General features: G+C 43.4%; 1 protein-coding gene and 1 non-coding gene across 3 annotated transcripts; one reads left to right on the top strand and one right to left on the bottom strand.

Annotated features, from left to right (window-relative positions):
* The first annotated feature begins 19,756 nt into the window (after nt 1-19,756).
* LOC131246374 (serine/threonine-protein kinase-like protein CR4) lies at nt 19,757-23,585 on the top strand. Of its 2 annotated transcripts, XM_058246445.1 has the most exons (2): nt 19,757-20,096; nt 20,505-23,585. In XM_058246445.1, exon 2 carries the CDS (start codon nt 20,516-20,518, stop codon nt 23,135-23,137), a length of 2,622 nt encoding a protein of 873 aa, XP_058102428.1. In that variant the 5' UTR covers nt 19,757-20,096; nt 20,505-20,515; the 3' UTR covers nt 23,138-23,585. The 2 variants fall into 2 exon arrangements, with proteins under 2 accessions (XP_058102428.1, XP_058102427.1); XM_058246444.1 differs by having other exon boundaries at nt 19,757-23,585.
* An 840-nt stretch (nt 23,586-24,425) lies between these two features.
* Nucleotides 24,426-24,497, bottom strand: TRNAT-UGU (transfer RNA threonine (anticodon UGU)). Its single transcript has one exon. It is a non-coding gene; the product is annotated as a tRNA-Thr (tRNA).
* Nucleotides 24,498-25,272: the final 775 nt, after the last annotated feature.

Here is a 25,272-nt window from a genome sequence, read left to right as displayed (position 1 = left end):
TGTTTGACTCATTAACACTTGTGCTTGTGTTCCTATGATGTATGAAATGCTTACATTCCTCACTAACCCGCACAATACACTTGCACCTTTAGTTCACCTCATGATTATCTTTGCTTGGTAGAGAAATTGAGATTCTATGTTGAAAGATATGGACGCATGCTTTCACTTATATTAGATGATAACCATGTTTGTGGCATGTTATGAATTACCATCAACCCTTGGGTTGGTCAGGAAAATGAGGAGAGTGAGGGTGGTCCCGTTAGTAGGACTATCCTGAGGCTAAACCTATGGAATTGGGCGAGTGCGTGTGGGCGACAGTAATTAGACTACACGGGTCGCTCGTACTCGATGTCGTTTGACACGTGCTTACCTGGACTCGTGCGGTCTAGCCTACTTACTGACCATCCTTATTTATTAACCCTATTTGCTCACATATGTATGGAACCTGGAACACCCTACAACCGTTGTAGCCCATTGATAACCAATTGGAGCTGATCCACCGACTCATGAGTCGGACATGGTGGAATGAGACACTGTAGTCGAGCTGTCGGCCTATGCTGAGGTGATGAGCCTTCCTGTAATGATCGCGAGCTATCCCTTTTCTTAGCACTCCCCATGTGCTTCAAGTCGGGGATGGGGAACCCAACAGGATCAAGGATCGCGGAGCCCTGGCCTCGCATGTTGAGGGGCTTAGGCTTCGTAACTAATTAATGGCATTGATACGTGGGGTGTACTAGTTTTTCCAATCTTCTGGATGAACGAAATTAACTAAATACTCGGTTAACATTATTCATGCATTGCACTAGTTAGGGTGGCGACTCGGCAGTCGAGGTCGCAATAAGGGAGTGTTAGTCATACGCGATTGTTTGACGGAGTCACTCGAGGGAGTGTTGTTGTGAGGGCATGCATCATATCATTATACATGCACATGTATTAACATGATTAATTAGTTTTTATGAATGTATTGCCTTTCATTAAATTCATAATTTAGTTGATGTCTGTTGTAACTTAAGACTAATAGCACCCACTGAGTTGATCACTCACTCCCACTCTGGGATGATGTTTTAAAACACCAACCAGACTCTTTAGTAGCTGCAGGTGATGATGAGTTCGAGGAGCCGAGCGGCCCTGGCATTGACGAGGAGGATGAGCTATCCTACTTCCAGCTGATAGGCGGCTCATCATAGACTTTTGCTGCCTATTTTGGATTGCTGAGTGGTGGACTCAGCGCAGTATTCTTTTGGACTTGTCATTCTTTTTGTGATTTTGTTGGGCAACGCCTTGTGCGACTCATATATATATATATATTCTTTGGACTTGTATATATTTGATCTTTGTCATTTCAGTAGACTAGTTATGATTGTGTTTCATGTTCCAAGAAATTCCACGCTGCGCATTTGAACTTAATTAAATGCAAATTGATAAAATTCGATTATAAGTGATACCCGAGAACTTGAGAGCTGAGTGTATACACGACCCTCAATTTTCAGGGCGTTACAGGTTTTCATACATGGTGGCTAGGGCTTCCATTAATTCTTTTGTAATTTTCATCTTGGATATATTGAAGGCGACGCTCTTAAACAAAGAGAGTCAGATCGTTCCTAAAGCCTTCCGATCCAATAAAAACCATTCATCATTTGTCATCTTTTTTAGTTTCTTCTCTTTCCCTCCTAGAGGAATATAGAAGTCCTTCTGATACAGATAATCCTCCATCTGCATCTTCCAGAAGGCAAAGTTTGAACCATCAAACTTCTCAATTATATTCTTCCCTTCTTCCGTCATCTCTCCCAATAGAACTAAACCAATATCTCTGATACTAGTTGTTGCGTAGCACGCCAACAACGTAGTGAACCGAGATCCAATCTCCAGTCTCACCCACAAACGATAAACAAGAAGAAATATAGACCAGAAACAGAATCAAAGCATTCCAAACAAACCACAAGATAAGATATACGTGGAAAAACCCCAATAAGGGTAAAAAACTACGGATGTAAACTTCTACTATCAAGAAAAATGAAGATTACAAGACAATATACTAACCTCTCCCTTAGAAGTACAGAGAAAACCCTTTTCCCACACCTTAAAATTACTTTTCATATACTAAAAAAGCCCTAGGGACACCTATTTATAGTTTAGGCAACTTCCTTTATGCAGCTCTACAAAAACTGAATAAAAAATCTGCAATTCGCATCAAATTCAGAAACGAATCTGCGTAACCTCGACTAGTCGAGCAGGCTGCTCGACTGGTCGAGCGGCCCCCAGATGTGGCTCCACATCTGTAACATCTCGAAAAAATCCGTACAGAGACCCGAGTACCACCTTAGGCAGAAATCACTAAGGACCAAATCCTTTAGAAATTAGATGAGAATTATAAGTGCTAAACGAGACTACCTGTGGAATTAACACTAATCACTTTAAATACGAACTGCAAGACCCAAAATGTGTAGAATCATTAATGCTGCATTACCCTGAAATCTAGGATCAATCCCTAAACCTAGATGCTCTTGGGAGTACATTGAAACTCCGTATTGGACCTGGACCGCACGTCGAAAGTTCGATTACTATAAAACTATACGGTTATGACCGAAGTACTGGACTTGATAACCACCTTAGAAATCAAGTCCTAATAGTACTCAAAAACGCACAACTTAAGTCCGGAGCAAAGTGTGTGAGAAACGTGAATATCTTTAGGAAATGAATTAAAACTTAAATGAATTGAGTCATTCACTTGTAGGCCAAATCTAAGGATTCAGACCGTCAGATTCAGACCCAATTCACCCTCGGATTAGGGAAAATTTCCAACACATTCAATGCACTCGTGGCCTTGATCGAGTACCGGTGACCGTTGAACTGAAACTGGTCCGCCACAGCCGATCTGTAAATCTGATCGAACCGAAAACTTACCTCGACCTAGATCCAATATTAGGGAGCTTAAGTCCGACCGCATGCAGAAAAGGGGCCCCCAGATGTGCTCCGCTGGATCAGAACAGTCCATATTTGGTTATAACCTAAGTGTACCATGGCCCTGGGGCCATTCTCATCACTTCTGGGCCTATATAAGGGCCTTAAACCCTCTCTCTCCCTCCACATACGAATTTGCAAACCCTAGAGAGAGAAGAGAGAGAAAAGAGAAGGAAAGAGAGAGAAAGTGAGAGTGAAAGCTGGAGTTTGTTCCTGGGATTCAATCCCGCCGCTCCACGTGCTTAACCACCCTTATCATATTGTTATTCCGGTGATTCCGATTTCATTCTTAGGTAAGAAAACCTAACCCTAATCTGTTTTAGGGTTTTCAATAGTGTAATGGTGGAATAGCTAACCTATTCCCAGTTATTGGTCGTTGTGGTGCCGTAGACAAAGACTTAGCTTTTAAACTGAGTTCGTTACGAGTCTACCGACGAAAGGTGAGGACTATAAATGTTTAGGTTATGGTTTTCAAGGCTTTCAATGTCAGTTAATGATTTATGACTGACTTGGATGCTACCACATGCTTAGATGCGATGTTTCTCGCACTTTACACATATATATGAATTATGTTGAATATAGTGAAATGCATGTGTTTGTTGATATGCTTGAATGAATATGGAAATATGATTTGTGTTTGCCATGATTATTGATTGTAAATGCATGATCGTTGTATACGTGGCATCTCCTTTGTGAAAGGATTTGCTATAATATGTGTTTTAACTGAATTATTACATGTGTGTAATATGTGTAGTCTAAGCGTCTGATAAAATGCCTCAATGAGGAAATACTTGTTGAAATGCATGTAATGAGGGTGTTGAGATAGGATTCTCAATTTCGTTAACTATGGCTATAGTTTCTTTTATGTAACCTATATCGCTACTACGTGCTTTATGGTTGAAATGCCTATGTATGTAAACATGTACCCTATGTGTTTGTTGAAATGCTCATGTGAGATCTGTATTTGATTTCAGTCGCCACATATTGGTTTGGCTTACTATATATGAATGCTATTGTTTGGAAGGTGTTTGGGACTATTACATAGTCCAGGCAATTGGTAACAGGTTCAGACCAGGTGGCTGAAGTTGTTTTCGCCACACAGGACGTGTTCGATGAATCCGAGCCGTACCTCGATTATCGACAGTGGTTAGGCCACATGGAGTGCTTACGTACTTCATGTCAATCATCTCGATGTGCGCTCATACTAATCGGGCTGTCAAGTAACCTGATTGACCCAATGTATGTTCACCATGTATGGACGTTATTGCTTGAACCTAAGTACCAAACTCACCAGTGAAAACCCCGTTAACATTGGTACCTCGATCTGCTATGACTCATGAGCTGGACATGGTGGTATGGGACACTGTGGTCGAGCTGTCGGCCTACACTGGGGCGACGAGCCTCCCCGTAGTGACCAGTGAGCAACACCGCCTCGTGAGCCGAATACGGTGGTATGGGACACTGCATTCGAGCTATCGGCCTACACTGATCAGGTGACGAGCCCTTTGTAGTCGAACCTCAACACGTACTGAGACTTAGCAGTTGAGGCAACGAGCGCTTCCATAACAACTAAAGTATAAACTAGGCCTACACTGATTAGGTGACGAGCCCTTTGTAGTGACCTAGAACCGCAACATCGTATGAGACTTACTAAGATTGACGACCCTAGAATGGATCATTGTTCAGGAAATGATATAAGGGAGGTACCTTAGCTTTCCAATCCTACTGTATGAAAAGGTGTAATAAGAACTCGGTAATTATACTCATACACCGCATTGCATGTGCCTTTGGCGTTGGTGTTGAGCACAGAGGAAGGGGTGCATGCCGTGACCGTAAGAGGAAGATTGCAGAGGGAGTGCAGGCGAAGGCATGCATCATTAATACATATCATTTTTGTATTAACCATAGTACTTATGGATGCTTGATTGTATTGCTTTATCATTACTACTTGATTGAATTGATAACATGTTAACCTTTGCCTTATAGCTCCACTGAGTTGATCACTTACTCCCACATTCTGGGATGGTGTTGTACACACCAACCAGACTCTGTCTTAGCTGCAGGTGATGGTGATGGTTATGAGGCAGAGCCAGATTATTACGATGACGAGGAGTTCTCCTATATGCAACTCTCTGGCGGGTCTATGTAGCCCTGGAGTTGCGCTGGCGGGGTTGCAGGGTTTTGAATAGAGAACTTTACGCATTCTTATTTTGTACATTTTGGATCTAAACTTGTAATTATTTAACCTAGTGATAATCATACTCTGAGGGCTTGTTATTACCCTCATACAGTTTACATATATATCCCTGGAGTATGATAGGATGTTTTGGTATAATCTCATTCATGTTTAAGGCACTAATACGGACGACATTTAATCATTATTATCTATGTTGTATAAGTGATGCGTTGGAACTCGGGAGTTCAGTCTATGCTCGACTCTCGATTTTTAGGGCATAACAAGTTGGTATTAAAGCATGATTTGGATTAAATTGGTCATGGGTTATGGTCACATGACACCCACTGACGTACTTTGACTTAGGAGGGTGCGATAGAATGTAGAAACAGTTATAGGATTTCCAGTTTTGTTGGACGTCGAATTCGGCCGAAACTAACCTTCGCAGTTAACTCCGTAGGCCCCGTGGATAAGACGAACCAAATCTCTCCTTAGTCCATCCATCGACGAGTTTAGACGCCGATTCAGTCAATCCCGCGTGCAAAACACGCTAAAGCATGAATATTTGCATGTGGGAGTGCAAATGTGTACCGAACCAATGCGGGGGGGGCCATACCGCTACTTAAAATGGGATCCGAGGTGGGTCCCATGACTTTTCGGCACCCCGGGGGGGTGTGGACCCCGCCCCCGTGTAGACCCACCGCCAGCGTGGCAGATGCCCGGTGGGGCCCCGGCCAGATCGGCGGGGCCCCGCCAGCTGACCGATCATGTGGGCCCCCACACACGTGTGGGACCTCCCCTCCCACTCTAAAAACCCTCATTGGGGTCATTTTTGCAAAAATTCAACCCCCTTTACTTCATATTCTCTCCCAAACCTCTCAAATCCTTCTTCCTCTCTAATCCATTACACCAACCCACCTTCCAAGCTTTAAATCTCCTTCTCCTTTATCACAACTCTCCCTTTTGTCACTCTAAGTGCTTCAAACCCTACTGCCTCTTTCAATTTCCTCTCAAATCTCCTTCCATACCTCTAGAACACCTCCTTTTTCCCCTTTTTTTATTTACATCATTTCCCTCCTTCCTTCCCATTTGAGAACACAAACCCCTTTGTGTTTCTCAAAACTCTAATACCCACCAACCCATCTTGTTTTCATGGCTTTCTTTGCAGTGGTCACCGCCATCTTCTCCATCTCTACACTCTTGTCTCTCACGATGAGGAAAAGAGCGGCCCCGGATGAGGCCGGGCCAAGCCGACCACGCCGTCCTATAAGGAGGGCGGACGCCGAAGCAAGTACTAGTGCCGGGCAAGAACGGAGCTCCAAGCGGGACCTCGATCCTCGAATTCCATTGGAGAGATCCCTACTATCGAACATCGGTCTCGGTAAGTTCCACAACCGCAAGGTCGTATTTGAAGCACACGTCAATGAGAAGTTATCTGGGACGTACCCAGTCATCGACTTTCTTGCGGATAGTGGGTGGGGTCCCATATTCGAGGCAAAGGAGCCTGCAAGCGAGAACACTATGCACACCTTCTACATCGTCTTTCAGAACCTGATGTTGAAGCCTCTCCAGTTTTTCATCCCTTTGGGAAGGCAGGAGATTATGATTGGTGTGGATGAGATTTCTCGTGTCATGAGTATTGAGAAGGGATCGGTGCATGCTAGCGAGGGGGATTGCGCTAGTGAGTGGGAGAAGAGACTCCGCACACAATTCCTCTGTGGCCAGGTCGAACATTGGAGGCGGGGGACTGACCTCGCTTCATCCAAGATGACAGACGACTTCCGTCTGCTCCACAACATATGCACGTTTAACGTGTATCCCCGAGCGAGAAATCGCACCGAGTGCACGAGGTTCATGGTGGACTTCCTATTTCAAGTTAGAAAGGGAGACAAAGTGTGTCTGCTCACTCTCGTCCTGTCATAGATGGTCAAAGCGGCAAGGTCCATTAGGGAAAACACTGCGTTGCCATTCAGCCGATTGGTTTGCAAGATCGCCCGCCAATTCAGCTTCCGACTCCATATGGATGATGTCGCCCCAATCCATGTTATCAGTGCAAGCACACTTGACAGCATGGGGATTGGTGAAAGGCAACACCGAGCCCGCCTTAGGGGGCAGAGTGATGATACAGAAGAAGAGAGTGTTGATGTCGAAGAGGAAAGTGACGAGATCGAAGAGAGCGAAGGTGAGGAACACAGTGGCGATGAAGAAGGAGGAAGTGGTGAGGAAGGCAGTGAAGATGAGAGCGGTGGTGGGGAGGAAGGACAGGCGAGGGAAGAAGAGGAGGCACAAGAGCCAGATGTGGCACCTCCTCCTACCATACAGGTGCCTGATATGGATCGGGTTTCTTCAGAAGCCCGCTGGGCTCGAATTGAGGAGAGCCAAGCCGCCCTGCGATAGGAGGTCGATGAGGTCCGGGCCGAACTTGGAGAGACCCGAGCCAAGCTTAAAGAGAACGATGCCTTCATGAAATGGAAATTCAAGAAGGTGTCACGCACCTTGAGGGCCATCCTATGTTATCTGCAGGATGAGGGTGCACCTCCCTCATTGCCAGATTCTGACGACTAGTTGTACATATGATCGTCTTTTAGTTTTGCTTGGTTGCTTGTTTTCTTGTTTCCATGAATAGCCTTGATAGGCTTAGTGTGTGGTAGAGTAGATTTGGGTAGCAGAACGATGCTCGTTGACCTGATTGTCGCCCCACTATGGCACTAAGACGTTATCTTCGGTATGGATTGACTTACCGAGATGAAAGCGGAGATTGATTGCGATACCCGGGTAGTGACAGCCTACGGACCTGAGGGCACAGTCTTTATTTTTTCAGTTCAAGTCAGTTGGCCCTGTCGTGTTGGTTGTTACACTACCTTACTAGAGCATGTTGATGGGTCGACGTTAGGAAACACGCTAGTAGTCCAGAAGTTTGAGGACGTGTTCAGGACGATCCCTAGATTACCTCCTCAGTGCGAGATCGATTTTACGATTGATCTTGTGCCTGGTGCGACACCCATCTCGTTGCCCACATATTGTATGCCTCTGTGTGAGATGGAGGAATTGAGGAAACAGACAGATTGACAGCTTATTGTATGCGGGCTTCATACGACTTAGTGTCTCTCCTTGGGGAGCACCTGTGTTTTTTATGAAGAAGAAAAACGGTTCACTGCGATTGTGTATTAATTATCGTAGGCTGAATCAGGTGATGGTAAATAACAAATATCCTTTGCCTATGATAAATGATCTATTCGATCAGTTGAAGGGGGCACAATATTTTTCGAAGGTCGACTTGCAGTAAAGGTATTACCAGTTGCGTTAGGGATGAGGACGTGCAGAAGACGACTTTCAGGACAAGTTTTGGACACTATGAGTTTCTCGTTATGTCGTTCGGCCTTACGAACGCACCAGCCTGTTCATGGACTTGACGAACAGGGTGTTTCGGCCGTTTTTATTCTGATTCGTCATCGTATTTATTGATGACATCCTAATATATTCCAAGAGTCGGGAAGACCATGAGGAACACCTGCGAGCAGTCTTCGATATTCTCAGGAAGAACCAGTTGTTTGCACAGTATAAGAAGTGCGACTTCTGGAAAGAAGAAGTCAAGTTCCTGGGACATGTGGTGTCCAAGGAAGGGATAACTGTAGACCTTGCTAAGGTAGGCGCAATTCAGGACTGGGAGTAGTCCGGTTCAGTTACTGAAGTGAGTAGCTTTCTTGGTCTGGCAGGTTATTACCGTTGATTCATTAGGGACTTTTCCAAGATTTCCAGGCCGTTATCACAGCTGACTCGGAAGGATCTCAAGTTCGCCTGGAATGAGAAGGCAGAAGCAGCTTTTAAGGAGCTGAAGGACAAACTAACATCTGCCCCTGTGCTAGTATTGCCAGAGCAAGGGGTCAAGTATACTATATACACCGACGCGTCTCGTGTCGGTTTAGGTTGTGTCCTTATGCAGAAGGACAGGGTGATTGCTTACGCCTTGAGACAGTTGTGGAAACACGAGGAAAATTACCCCACACATGACCTGGAGTTAGCAGCTGTCATCTTTGTATTAAAGCTCTGGAGACATTAGCTCTATGGAGAGGAGTTCGAGCTTTTTTGCGACCACAAGAGCCTCAGGTACATTTCACCCAGAGGGACTTGAATATTAGACAACGACGATGGATGGAAACCTTAAAAGACTTCAAGTTCGAGGTCTCCTATCATCCTGGCAAGGCTAACCTTGTAGCAGATGCATTGAGTCGCAAGAAGACGATAACATTTGCGGCTTCGCTGATGATAACAGAATGTGATATGGTTGAGTTTATGCGAGACTTTGAGCAGAAGCTTACGGTCAAGGAGCCGTTCGAGAGCATCGCACATATTCGGGTTCAACCACCCATTAATGACAGGATCATTATGGCTCAGACAGACGATGAGCTATTAACGAAGATGAGAGAGCAGCTTAGTGACGATGCAGACTTTGAGTAGAGAGTTGGTACGGATGGGGGTTTATGTTACTGTGGCTGCCTATGCGTCCCAAATCTTCCTGACTTGAGAAAGGAAGTCATCGAGGCTGCTCACGATTCGAGGATGACAATGCATCCTGGCAGTACAAAGATGTACCGCGACATGAAGAAGTCATATTGGTGGGACAACATGAAGGCCCACATAGCAGAGTATGTATCACGTTGTCTTATGTGCCAGCAGGTCAAAGCTGAACATCACCGACCTCCTGGACTGCTTCAGCCCATGCCCATAGCTGAATGGAAATGGGACGTCATCTCTATGAATTTTATATCAGGGCTACCGAAGAAGTGAAAGGGGCATGACTCCATATGGGTGATCGTGGACCGATTCACGAAATCGGCCTATTTCTTCCCTATCAGAGTTTCGAACTCCATAGACGAGTTGGCCAGGTTGTACATCAAGGAGATTGTGCATCTACATGGAGTTCCTCTGGAGATCGTGTCGGACCGAGACACGCGATTCACATCTATCTTCTGAACTCGTATCTAGGAAGTAATGGGTGTGAAGTTGAAGTTCAGTATCGCGTTCCACCCACAGACTGACGGGCAGATGGAACGGGTAAATCAGGTGTTGAAAGATATGTTGCGAGCTTGCGTGCTAAATTTCAAGGACAGTTGGAACGATTGTCTTCCTTATGCAGAGTTCGCGTATAATAACAGTTTTCAGGCTAGTATTGGCATGACTCCCTATGAGGCCTTGTATGAGCGCCCCTGCCGGGCACCGCATGGCTGGACAGAGGTTAGTGAGAAGAGCCTAATTGGCCCAGAGTTAGTTCAGGCAACCTCAGAGAAGATTGACATTATCAGGCGTCGACTTCTGGCAGCATAGAGCAGACAGAAGAGCATAGAGCAGACAGAAGAGCTACGTCGATATGAGGCGGCGACAGCTAGAGTTCGAGGTTGGGGACCATGTATTCCTGAAGGTTTCCCCGATGAAGGGAGTCCTTCGATTTAGAAAGAAGGGGAAACTCACATCGAGATTTATTGGCCCATTCTAGATACTGGATCGAGTGGGTGTGGTGGCATACCGCCTTACTTTATCCACACCACTCGTAGGCGTGCACAACGTATTTCATGTGTCCATGCTGAAAAATACGTTCCCGATCCTTCCCACATTATCAAGTGAGAGCAGGTGCAATTGAGTGAGGATGCTACTTATGTACTACGATTGACGCGTATCTTAGATAGGAAAGAGCAGGTGCTGCGTAGTAAGGTGATTCCACTTATGAAGGTTTTGTGAACACACCACACTGAAGAAGAGGCTACTTGGGAAATAGAAGCTGAAGTTCGTAAGAACTACCCACATATTCTCGATGAGTATGAAAAGGTACTAATTTCGAGGATGAAATTTTTCTTTAAGGGGGGTAGATTGTAACGTCTCAGAAAAATCCGTACAGATACCCGAGTACCACCTCAGGCAGAAATCACTAAGGACCAAATCCTTTAGAAATTAGACGAGAATTATAAGTGTTAAACGAGACTACTTGTGGAATTAACACTAATCACTTCAAATACGAACTACAAGACCCAAAACGTGTAGAATCGTTAACGCTACATTACCCTGAAATCTAGGATCAATCCCCAAACCCAGATGCTCTCGGGAGTACATTGAAACTTCGTATCGGACTTGGACTGCACTTCGAAAGTCCGATTACTACAAAACTATACGATTATGACCGCAGTACTGAACTTGACAACCACCTCGGAAATCATGTCCTAATAGTACCCAAAAACGCACAACTTGAGCCCGGAGCGAAGTGTGTGAGAAACGCGAATATCTTTAGAAAATGAACTAAAACTTAAGTGAATTGAGTCGTTCACTTGTAGGCCAAATCTAAGGATTCAGACCGTCAGATTTAGACCCAATTACACCTTCGGATCAGGGAAAATTTCTAACACATGTCAGTGCACTCGTGGCCCTAATTGAGTACCGATGACCGTTTAACTGAAACTGGTCTGCCACGGCCAATCTGTAAATCCGATCAGATCAAAAAATTAACTTGACCTAGATCCAACGTCAGGGAGCTTAAGTCCGACCGCATGTAGAAAAGGGGCTCCCAGATGTGCTCCGCTGGATCGGAACAGTCTGTATTTGGTTATAACCTAAGTATACCATGGCCCTGAGGCCATTTTCATCACTTCTGGGCCTATATAAGGGCCTTAAACCCTCTCTATCCCTCCACATACGAATTTACAAACCCTAGAGAGAGAAGAGAGAGAAAAGAGAAGGAAAGAGAGAGAAAGTGAGAGTGAAAGCTGGAGTTTGTTCTTGGGATTCAATCTCGCCGCTTCACATGCTTAACCACCATTCCCGTATCGTTATTCCAACGATTCCGATTCCGTTCTTAGGTAAGAAAACCTAACCCTAATCTGTTTTGGTTATGGTTTTTAAGGATTTCAATGTCAGTTAATGATTTATGACTAACTTGGATGCTAGCACATGCTTAGATGCGATGTTTCCCGCACTTTACACATATATATGAATTATGTTGAATATAGTGAAATCCATGTGTTTGTTGATATGCTTGAATGAATATGGAATTATGATTCGTACTTGCCATGATTATTGATTGTAAATGCATGATCGTTGTATACGTGGCATCTCCTTTGTGAAAGGATTTGCTATAATATGTATTTTAACTGAACTATTACATGTGTGTAATATGTGTAGTCTAAGCGTCTGATAAAATGCCTCAATGAGAAAATACTTGTTGAAATGCATGTAATGAGAGTGTTGAGATAGGATTCTCAATTCCGTTAACCATGGCATAGTTTCTTTTATGTAACCTATATCGCTACTACGTGCTTTATGGTTGAAATGCCTATGTATGCTAACATGTACCCTATGTGTTTATTGCAATGCTCATGTGAGATCTGTATTTGATTTCAGTCGCCACATATTTTTTTTGCTTAATATATGTGAATGCTATTATTTAGAAGGTGTTTGGGACTATTACATAGTCCAAGCAATTGGTAATAGGTTCCGACCAAGTGGCTGAAGTTGTTTTCGCCACACAGGACGTGTTCGATGAATCCGAGCCGTACCTCGGTTGTCGACAGTGGTTAGGCCACACTGAGTGCTTACGCACTTCATGTCGATCATCTCGATGTGCGCTCGTACCAATCGGGCTCCTTAAGTAACCTGATTGACTCGATGTATGTTCACCATGTATGGACGCTATTGCTTGAACCTAAGGTACCAAACTCACTAGTTGAAACCCTGTTAACCTTGGTACCTCGATCTGCTAAGACTCATGAGCCGGACATGGTGGTATGGGACACCGTGGTCGAGCTGTCAGCCTACGCTAGGGCGACGAGCCTCCCCGTAGTGACCAGTGACCAACACCACCTCGTGAGCCGAATACGGTGGTATGGGACACTTATTCGAAATGTCGGCCTACACTGATAAGGTGACGAGCCCTTTGTAGTAACCTCGAGTATACTCTGAGACTGCGTTGAGGCGACAAGCCCTTCTATAACAACTAGAGTATAAACTAGGCCTACACTGATTAGGTGACGAGCCCTTTGTAGTGACCTAGAACCGCAACATCGTATGAGATTTACTAAGACTGACGACCTTAGAATGGATCATTGTTCGGGAAATGATATAAGGGTGGTACCTTAGCTTCCCAATCCTACTGTATGAAAAGGTCTAATAAGAACTCGGTAATCACGCTCATGCACCGCATTGCATGTGCCTTTGGCGTTGGTGTTGAGCACAGAGGAAGGGGTGCATGCCGCGACTGTAAGAGGAAGATCACAGAGGGAGTGCAGGTGAGGGTATGCATCATTAATACATATCATTTTTGCATTAACCAGAGTATTTATGGATGCTTGATTATATTGCTTTATCATTACTGCTTGATTGAATTGATAACATGTTAACCTTTGCCTTATAGCTCCACTGAGTTGATCACTCACTCCCACGTCCTGGGACGGTGTTGTACACACCAACCAGACTCTGTCTTAACTGCAGGTGATGGCGATGCTTATGAGGCAGAGCCGGACTATTACGATAACGAGGAGGAGTTCTCCTATATGCAACTCTCTGGCGGGTCTATGTGGACCTGGAGTTGCGCTGGCGGGGCTGCAGGGTTTTGGATAGAGAACTTTACACTTTCTTATTTTGTACATTTTGGAACTAAACTTGTAATTATTTAACCTAGTGACAATCATACTCTGAGGGCTTACTATTACCCTTATACAGTTTACATACATATCATATTCTTTCGCTTGTGTACTTGTCCCTGGAGTATGATATGCTGTTTTGGTATAATCTCATTCATGTGTAAGGCACTAATACGGACAACATTTAATCATCATTATCTATGTTGCATAAGTGATGCGTTGGAACTCGAGAGTTGAGTCTATGCTCGACCCCCAATTTTCAGGGCGTTAAACCATCTCAACACATCCATCCATTTTAACCCCTCCATCGATCCGAATCGGTGCTAACTCGATCCGACTTGATATTTCTGACCGAGTCGGACTCGATTTGGATCAGCCCAGACTAGACCAGGACTCGGATCGAGTCAGGAATGTTAGACTCGGTATTGAGTTAGATCAAGTTTGGGTCATGCATTTTTCAAAACCGGATCGAGTCGGGTTGGACCTAACTCGGTCCGACTTGACTCGTTGCTCACCTCAAGATATTACTGTGCTCGGGGCTGTGTGGGCTGGTGACAAATCTACTAAATTCATCTATTTTTCAATACTACAATAGGACATGATTCTAAAAATCATGCGGTTTCTAAAAACCGCTATTTTACAATTAGCAACATGACAAGTCGTCATGTAGGTAATGACCATTCTCACGCTTGCATTAGAAACTCTATGTTTTGTGAATGTCTTGAATTCTACATATTTTGAGAAGACATGGGTTCGGTCCAACCTATTGAGTGCATAATTTCTCAATAAGAAGTCAAGAGCAAAGCAAGACTTTGTTGGTCCGACCGAAGGTGATGTTGACAACTTAGTTTTGCATAAGTCGGGGTATTTAAATTTTAATTTGATTGGGGCTTGAGTGGGGTGAGTTTTTCTCAAGGGTTAAGGATTTTGTTAGAGGTGTGCATTATAAAGAGGGATCGGATTGCTTCTGTAATAGGAAAATGGGAGTGGTATAACTCAAATGTTTCTATTATAGTAGAGATCTCAAACGCTTTGTGCCGTAGTTTTTTCCGAAATGATTTGTAAAGTAAAATCGTGAGTTTGTGATTGCTTGATAGGTTGATTCTAGTTTGATTATTCTATCTTCGCTAAATATGCTTCCGCAAAGCGCATGATTGATATTGGTATTAAATTTGAATTTCTAATATCTAGGATTGATCTGGATTTGTTATGAGCTCAGAATTTCAACACTATATAAATAGTAGAAGAAGACATGGAGCAAATGGTCCACGATCAGTCAAACAAAATTAAACAAATCAACTTCAGCATGACATTATTTTTTCAGTCTTCTGGGATATTTAGCTTAGCTCTCTCCACCACTTAGCAGTTGTGGAGCCCTTAGCTTAGGATTAACTCAGTCCGTTCTTGCGATTATGCCGAACCTACTTAGTAGTAGTCAATAACTATGATTCCATTCCATCTGCTCCTACACACCGGATCCAAATGAAGACCATAGCCTTAAGAATCGTTCATTTATGCCGGACATTAGGCCTACCTTAGCTTGTAATCTCAACATTGTTCAGTCCTCGGTCATCAGTGCATTGATACACAAAGCACCTTACTACTCTTAGCTAGGTTGGTGATTCTGTTTGTGGTGATAAGTGTTATTTTCTCTGCATCCATTTTTGACTTATTATGGTTCAATTTTACAATTGTTGCAACTTTGAAAATTCTTAATTTTCAAGGTAGAAAAAAAAATTATTGGATGATTATTTCCAACCTCCACTAATCACCTAATAATACATTTGTGAGGATGAACATGATAAGATTGATCACGGTCTTCTTCACGGGGATAACTACTCTGAAATCACGAAGCTTCTCTTAACTCCTCATAGAGATGCCTTGAATTCACGAGGAAAAATAAAAATGAATTTACAACCTTTTAGATAGTGATATCACACATTGAAAGAAGTTTCAGAATTAAACTCCAACTCAAACTCCCTAAAATTCATTACTATTTATATTAAGTGTCCAACCAACCACATTATTCTCCAACTTTTTCTAAGCACTTACTTTTCATGTTAGACACAAATCTTAAAGCTTGAATGATCAAGAGGTATAATCAAACTAAAACTTACAATAAATAGTAAAAACGAAATTAAAAAGGATTCTTGATTGTCGATCTAATTGAACCTCGCAAATTCAAAGTGGGAAACCCAACAATGCTAAGTTGGTTAGATAAAGTAGCTTTCTTCCGTTCTAAAATCATATATGGCATGTCTAATAACTCATTGTTATTTGTGAATTAGGACTATTTTAAGGTTCTGACCGTCTGAATCGCTTCCACCTCTGATCGGGCCTCTCTGGTCCATCCTGAACACAAAAATTTCCACAACCCTCTCTACATCAATTTAATAGTTGGCTAAATATACAGGTGGTTTCTCGACCTTTCGACTACTATTCCTACTCAAGTGTACGTGGTTTCGGTTTGAATCTAATTCGATTTTGACACGCTTGCATCATCACATTATACACATGTGTATTACGTTGCCTAATTTCACACCAACAAAACCTAAAATGACAGGAAAACAGATGAATGGACCGCATAGATAAAACATATACATTATGGTGGGGCTCATAAGCACCGACCAGTATCGAGGGCCACTACCCAAACCGCGTCCTGCGAACTCAACGCGGGTTGACGCGGATTATCTGCTGACAGGTTAAGCAGCGAGACTCACTGCTGAAGTGACGAGTTCTGTGGTCGGGTCACTCTCCCGACGGTTTTATGTAACGGGCTCCACTCCAGCTTTGGATCTTCCTCATTCTTTGAATCATGCGTTAAAATGACCTTTCCAGATAGATGGACGGTGTGGATTCACACCACAAATCATGGTGGGCCCACAGAGCTTGGTGACATCACTTGGATATCGAGTCTCGCTGCTCCGTCTGGGAAAGGGATTGGCTACTCCGGCTAGTGGTCGGTTCTCTCACCATAATGTATGTGTTTCATCCATGCCGTCCACCCATTCTTTCAAATCATTTCATAGTATTAACCCAAAAACGAGGTTGATCCAAATCTAATGTGGACCGCACAGTGTTGATTGAACGACCACCGTTAAAAACTTCTTGGGACCACAAAAGTTTTGGATCAAGCTAATATATATATTTTCCCATCGCCCAAGTATGTATCACCTAATCAACAGGTTAGATATGAAATAACCATTACAACGGGCCTTAGGAGGTTTTTAATGGTGCACGTTCAATCACTACTGTTTTCCCATGGTGTGGTCCTCCGAAGATTTAAATCTACTTCATTTTTGAGATGAAACCCTAAAATTATCTTTAAAAATGGATGGACGGCGTGGATAAAACAAATACATCATGGTGGGTCCAGATAGTACCGACCATTAGCCTCTGGCTCGTGGCGGCGTCATAGCCAAACCGCGTCCGCCCTCAGCCTGTCAGTAGCTAATCCGCGTCCGCAGCGCGGCCCATCCCATCTGGCACAAATTCCTATATAAAGAGAAAACGTGTGCGAGTTCTGAGATTTCCATCTGATTGGATACGAATTTTCCCAGCCGTTCATTTGGTTCGTATGCTGTGGCCCACTTAACTTTTAAATAGAACATCTAAACAGTGTAGCCCAGATGATGGAATCCACGTCCCACACGTGTGTGGAATTAACGGTCATCTACAAAGCTAAATGTTACAAATGTCCTTCACATGTTCACAGTCTTTCATTGGAAAATGTGAATATTGTCCCAAAAAGACGAAGCATTTACGACATTAATAACATACTTTATTATCTAATCACATCATTTATTAAGACAAATCAGCAGTAGTTATACCGCACTTCCATAAGCTCATATATTACATGTTCTTTCTACCAACCTGTCCCACTTGTAAGAAATCTGAACCGTTCAAAAAGTTATAAACATTATGAAAATAATCTGGGCTGAAAATCATGCTAATATATTTATTAGGTGAATCACATTTTAATTGGGTCATGACCTACGTCTTTACATTTATTTGAATGGTTTGGGCGATCTAATGAGTGGATCAGCCTCATTTTCAAGAGATCTGATCTTCGTATTGGGACGAACCTTCTACGGATCCGATATCCATGGAAATTCGCAGGAAAAGAGGTAAAACACCGTAAGAATATAGGTATTTTCAACGGTGGTGATCGTTTTGATTATTAAATCCCAATAAAAAATTAGTCATTACAAGACAAGGATTTGAATAAAAGTAGAGTAAAAAAATTGATACTCTCGCTAAGTGGGATAGATGATACACAGGCACTAAGAAATTACGTAGACACTGCATACGTGGCATAGGATTAAGTAAAAATAAACCACAAAGTATAGATCCCAGTTGAGATGTGCCATCAATCAAATTTTTTATTTTTTTTCATCACAATGTCTGATTGGCGGACATTTATTGGACGGTTAAAATGACAAGTACCAATCGTTTTATTGCAAAAACAAGCGTCCACGAATCAGAGGTTGGAATTGTTCAAATAATATGAATTACCGTCTGTTACTTAAAGACAGTGGACCCGACAATTTAGTCGGTTTAAAGTGAGTTAATATATGACGTGTATATTATTTCTAAGTGCCCGCGTATAAAGCGTCGTACGCAGCCGGAGCATCGTAAAACTAAGGAAAGTTATTTGATACTCTTGCTAGGTATTCCACTTGATGCACAGGCACTCGGACATTGGATACTATGACACCTAATCTAAAATTAAACAGACTAAATTGTGGATCCACTTTAGATAAGTAATGGTCCCAAATCGAGGATTTTTTAAGAAATCCTAGCCCCTGATTAGTGGACACTTGTTTCTTGAAACAGGACCGTTGGATTTTTCATTTTTAACCATCTAATATATGTTTACTAATCCAATAGTCAGATAATCAAATAAACTTCATTTTTAGTTATATAAAATATAAACTGGGGCCCATAATTCTTACAGTTTATTTTGAACTACTTGCATGCCACATATACAATTCCTAAATGACCGTGTATCATCTATCACACTCCACCAGAGTATCAACTATTTTCAAAAAAAATTATAGAGAAAGGGAAATGAGCAAAAGATTCAACGGCACGTGAAAAAACAACACAGAGATTTGTGAGTTGCACCCGCAGGGGTAAATCGGTCATTATAGAAACGAAGAGATAATGTGTCCGTACACGTGTCGCCCAATGATTTCATGGGCCCACACGTGGATGGGACGTGTCCCAAAAATCCCCTGGATGGGAAGATCCTGACCGTTTGATCTCTCGACCTATTTTCGAATTTTTATTGTGGACCATCCATTTGGTAGGCCATTGATCGAAGAGCTGGGATCTTCCAATCTGGGAATTCTAGGGCCTACCTAATCAGGCCCATCCAACTAACAGCCAGGATGACCAAACCAAGCCAAACACGTGGAATATTCGTATGACAGGAAGTAAAATGACAAAACTACCCCTAGAAGGTGGAAGCTAACAACTTTAGGGGGGTGGAAATAAATGGGCTGGGCAACCTTGTCTGTCTAAGTTCTGACAATATGGGCCTAGGCCCTATAAGCCCATTATCCAACGGCCCTGATTAACTTAAGCCCACTTACTTATCAGCTTTGTAAAATCAGGCCCAGCCCATCTTGTGGGCTTCTAGTGCAGCCCAAAGAAGAGTGGGCCCCACCAGCCCAGCCCTACCTCACCTTACCTTTTTAGAGAGGAATAATGATAAGGTGGGCCATTGTCTGTTAAGGGCCACATTGGACCTGACAACCTATTTCTGAATCCCTTCCAATTGAAGTGGACCGTTGTTGTAATCCTCTTCTCAACCGTTAATCTGTAGGTTACAAATCTAGTGGCTGAGATTGTATATGAAGGAGATTTTTGAGGCATATTCCATCCACTGGTCTGAGTTACTGGTCATTTCTTAAGAAGGAAACATAGGAGGCAGGACAGGAAATCAAAATTCGTAAAAATGCAGAAATCCAGGCATGAAAAGATCAAATGCATTAAATTCTCATTCACAGTCCTCACCTACACCTGCCCATAATCAGAAGTTCCACTTTAATGCAATTGAATGCCTTCCTTTTCTTTCCTCCTTCTCACCATCATCACCACCATCCTTACCAAAACCTGTGGCCCACCTCCTCCAATCCTTCTTCACCCTTTCCTCTCTCCACTGATATCCCAGCAATCAAATTCCTTGGATGGAATAGAGAAAATCTGTTTTTTCTCTTATGGGTCTTCAAATGCATGCTTTAGCTCTGCTCTTTTCTGACCGTTGGTGCTCTTTAAAGAGATTTTTGGCATTTGGGTATTGAAAATAAGAGGCCTGGAGTGCTGTTTCTCAGGTTTGAATACTCTGTCTTCCTTTGCTATTTAAGCATGGATTGGTTTGGATGATGGAAATAAGGGGATTTTGCTATGTGGGTCTTGAAGGGTGAGGTTTGGAAGGCAGGATTTCGTTTTCAAGCTGTTGAAATGGTGTTGGTTTTTCTTTGATTTTGAGAGTCCAAAGCAATCCGTTTCTGTTGAAACTGCGTTTTCACCCCCACCAAATAGCAGAAAGGCAGGATTTCATTTCCAAACTGTTGAAATGCTGTTGGGTTTTTTTTGTGTGGTTTTGAGAGCCAAAGCAATCAGAATCTGTGAGGGTGTTTTCCCGATTGCGGTTATGAAGATGAGATCTAGAAGAGCTGGATTTCTTCTTGAAGTTGTCATCTTGGTTGTTTTCTCTCATTCAAGGCTGCTTGTTTCAGGCCTGGGCTCCATGTCCTCTATTGCTGTTTCTTATGGTGAGAATGGCCCAGTCTTCTGTGGGCTGAGCTCAGATGGGTCCCACCTTGTCAGCTGCTATGGGGCAGACTCAGCTGTTGTCTATGGAGCTCCTTTTAGATTCCCATTCTCAGGACTAACTGCTGGTGATGGATTTGTCTGTGGCCTTCTGTTAGAATCAAGCCAGCCTTATTGCTGGGGAAACAACATCTATATCCAGATGGGTGTCCCTCAGCCTATGGTGGAAGGGTCTTCCTACAAAGAAATCAGTGCTGGGGACCACCATCTATGTGGTCTGAGGTGGCTCACCAAAGGGACCCACATGAACACCTCTCTGATTGATTGTTGGGGTTACAACATGACAGCTTCTCATGCATTGGGAGGCAAGATCATGTCCATCACATCTGGGTCTGATTTCAGCTGTGGCCTGTTTGCTGAGAACAAGACTGCTTTCTGTTGGGGTGATGAAACTGGAAGTGGGGTTTTGAGCTTGATTCCCAAACATGCAAGGTTTCAGATGATTTCAGCTGGTGGGTTTCATGTCTGTGGTGTTTTGGAAGGCAGGGCGTCTAGAGTCCTTTGCTGGGGAAGGAGCTTGAGCTTGGAAGAGCCGAATGTTAATTCGGGTGATGGTGGTGGAGATGTCGATTTGGCCCCACAGAACCCCATGGTTTCTGTTGTGGGTGGGAGATTTCATGCCTGTGGGATAAAGAGGTCTGATCATGGTGTGATTTGCTGGGGTTTTAGGCTCAAGAACAGCACGCCGGTCCCAAATCAAGTTAAGTTCTATGAGATTGCAGCTGGGGATTACTTCACATGTGGAGTCCTTGAGGAGAATTCTCTTCGGGCGGACTGCTGGGGCTCGAGTTTCCCATCCTCACTTCCCATGGCGGTCTCACCAGGCCTCTGCATTTCTAGTCCTTGTGGGCCGGGATTCTATGAATTTAGCCATGATAACTCAGATGTTGAGCTTTGCAAGTCATCTGATTCAAGGGTCTGCTTGCCTTGCAGCATTGGGTGCCCAGATGGGATGTATCAGTCTGTTGGTTGCATGGCCAAATCCGATCGGAGGTGCGAATTCAACTGTTCGATCTGTGCTTCTCTGGAGTGCGAGTCTAGCTGTTCTTCTTCCCTGACAACAAAGAAGAACCGACGGCTATGGTCTCTTCAGATGCCAATCTTTGTTGCAGAGCTTATTTTCGCGGTGTTCTTGGTAAGCTCCGTTTTCTTAATTGCATGCCTTTATGTTCGTTACAAACTCCAGACGTGTCATTGTTCCACATCATCGAAGAAAAATGCTAAAAACAGAACATATTCTTTCCACAAAGAGTCCATAAAAATCCGCCCTGATTTGGAAGAGCTGAAGATCCGACGAGCTCAAATGTTTACTTATGAAGAGCTGAAGAAAGCCACTGGTGGGTTTAGAGAAGAAACACAGGTAGGGAAGGGTAGTTTCTCGTGCGTTTTCAAAGGGATCTTGAAGGATGGGACCATTGTTGCGGTTAAACGGGCCATAATGGTATCTGATGTGAAGAAGAATTCTAAGGAATTCCACACAGAACTCGATCTCCTCTCGAGATTAAACCACGCCCATTTGCTCAATTTGCTTGGTTACTGCGAAGAAGGTGGCGAAAGGCTACTGGTATATGAATTCATGGCTCATGGGTCTTTACATCAACACCTCCATGGAAAGAACCCAGCTCAGAAAGAGCAATTGGATTGGATCCGGCGTGTCACGATTGCTGTCCAAGCAGCTCGTGGGATTGAATACTTGCATGGCTATGCCTGCCCGCCCGTAATTCACAGAGATATCAAATCTTCAAACATACTCATTGATGAAGAACACAATGCTAGAGTTGCTGATTTTGGTCTGTCTTTGTTGGGCCCTGCAGACAGTAGCTCTCCATTATCTGAGCTCCCTGCTGGAACTCTAGGCTACCTTGACCCTGAATACTATAGACTCCACTACCTGACGACAAAGTCTGATGTCTACAGCTTTGGAGTTCTACTCTTGGAAATTCTAAGCGGCCGGAAAGCCATAGATATGCAGTTTGAAGAAGGAAATATAGTGGAATGGGCAGTCCCACTGGTAAAAGCTGGGGATATTTTGGGGGTCTTGGACCCAGTTTTGAAACCTCCAGCAGATATCGAGGCTCTGAAGAGGATCGCCAATGTCGCGTGTAAGTGTGTTAGGATGAGGGGCAAAGAGAGGCCGTCGATGGATAAGGTCACAACAGCCTTGGAGCAAGCTCTTGCTCTTCTGATGGGGAGTCCTTGCAACGAGAATCCGATCCTTCCCACAGAGGTGGTCTTGGGTAGCAGTCGGCTGCATAAGAAGACATCGCAGAGGTCATCGAACCGGTCATCTGAGACCGATACAGTCGAAACAGAGGACCAAAGGTTTGAATTCAGAGCTCCCTCATGGATAACATTCCCGAGCGTTGCGTCATCCCAGAGGCGGAAATCATCGTTGTCGGATGCAGATGTTGATGCGAAGAACACAGAGGCGAAGAATGCAGGTAATGCTGGTAGTGCTGGCGACGGCTTGAGATGTTTGGAGGAAGAAATTGGGCCAGCATCACCTCAACAGGACTTGTTCTTACAGCACAACTTTTGAATTTTCAAAAGGACAGTTCTTGGAGGGAAGATGGTTTGAAAAAAGGAAGGTGGTTGTTATTTCATCAATCTAGGTTTTGGGTTGGAGATGGGAGTTGTTAGAAATGCAATGGTGGATGTAGTTTCATGAATTGCTACTAATGTATGCTCTCTATTGTATCTTTTGAAGGGGTGTTTTTGGGTATTAGGCGTTTTCCGGTCTCCTCTCCGGTTGACTGGATTTCAGCATCTGAGTCATTGAGATATTTGGGTAGTTTGTGATCTTTGGCAGTTTTCCGGCGGATTTGGGTATTTTGGGGGATTGAAGCAAGGGTTGAGAGGAATTTGCTTTGTGTGTGTTGTTTGCATTTCATGGGGAATTGGAGGAGGAAATAGCAATCAGATGTGATGCTATTTCTTCTCCTATTTCTCAACAGCAATTGAATGAATTCATGTATAGTTTCTGTTTCTGTTTCTTGTTTTGTCATTTGTTGGATTGTGTTGATGTTGGTTTGCTTCTTTACCTCTCTAATCACCGTACACGTATCATGTATACCGTGATCTGAACCATACAGATGCTTACAGGAATCCCCTCTAACCCCAAGCTGTGGGGCCCACTGTGAGCCCAAAGATGAAGGGGATCCACTCCGTCCGTCCGTTTCGCCAGCTCATTTTAGGAAATGAGGCTAAAGATGATGGGGATCCAAAACTCAAGTAGGTCACACCACAAAAAATAAAATAAAATAAAATAAAAATAAATAAAATCAGCGGGGATTGAACATCCACCGTTGACAGGTGAAATTACCTTTATCAACGGTAACATGGGGAGATGGTATGGGCGTTTTACCTTCATCTAGGTGGAAATCACGTTCGTGATGGGCCCAAGAAATATTTGGATTTTCACTTCATCCACGTCTACATGACCTCATGAATAGGTTGGATGGTAAAAACCGATCACGGTCGCCCTTAGAAAGGTTTCAACGGTGGGTGTCATTATCAATGCAGGGTGTGGTCCACTGGAGCCGTGACCTACTTTATTTTTAGGATTGTACTTAAAATGATCCGAGAAAAGTGACGAACAGAATGGATATAACACTTAAATCATGGTAGGCCCACATAGCCCGGACAGATTAGCGTCCTGGTTGCTATCCGGAATAGACCCATGAATCCAAGCCGTGTATAAAGGTGGGACCCTTCAAAGGAAAAGAAAATAAAAGAAAAAAAGAAAAAATAAAATAAAATCCAAGCCGTGTATAATGGTGGGACACTTCAATGGAGAAAGAAAAAAGAAAAAGAAAAGATTAAAAAAATGCCCTCACGCAGGATCGAACTACGGACCTTCAGTTTACAAGACTGACGCTCTACCACTGAGCTATAAGGGCTTGCTGAAATCTTCTTGAAAATAAAATTATAAGATATATAATTATAGTGATTGGATCGATCTTGACCGTTCTTGCTGAATATGTACATTTGCTCTTTCTTACTCAAGTATGAGAGATAATACGCTGGAACGAAAAGGACTAGAATGTGGCAGATCCATCACACGTTTGGATGCAGAATGTACGCCGTCTATCTACTGTTTGACCGTAGATGGAAGGCTTCTCTTTCAAAACGACGATCTTCACTTCCCTGCCGGAACGTTAGACTTGACTATTTTCGTTTACCACCGTTGATTCAAAGGCCACTCATTGGACAGCTGAGATCATCTGATGGATGTTTATTTTTTAACCATTACCATAAAAATTATGGGAAACTGAGTGAACGGTCCTGATTGACACATTATCGTGCCACACTTGCCGTTGAGAGACGACACTACCATAGTCCGGTACAAAGTGCTAACAGCTCCATCGTATCCGTTCATCTACAGCCATGGGGACCCGGATTGCCTGTGGGGCCCACTGTGATGCATTTTTTTTAAATCCATGCCGTCCATCTATTTTTCTAAATCATTTTTGGCCAAAAGATAGGCATATCCAAAGCTCAAGTGAACCACCACACGTGAAAGAGTGGGATTGAACACCCCCACTTTTTCCTGTTGTGTGGTCCATTTGAGCTTTGGATCTGCATCAATTTTTGCAACATGACCTAAAATGATCCGACAAAACGGATGGACGGACTGCATAAAACACATAGATCATGGTGGGCCCCAAAATTACC

The sequence above is a fragment of the Magnolia sinica genome, chromosome 5, assembly GCF_029962835.1.
Source record: "Magnolia sinica isolate HGM2019 chromosome 5, MsV1, whole genome shotgun sequence".
Lineage (NCBI taxonomy): Eukaryota > Viridiplantae > Streptophyta > Magnoliopsida > Magnoliales > Magnoliaceae > Magnolia > Magnolia sinica.
Note: the sequence above shows the minus strand (reverse complement) of the source record. Positions and strands in the feature narration are given on the sequence as shown.

Bases quoted from the DNA above. Each gene is read 5' to 3' on its own strand.
- LOC131246374 (XM_058246444.1), top strand. From the start codon at position 20,342: ATGCTGTTGGGTTTTTTTTGTGTGGTTTTGAGAGCCAAAGCAATCAGA.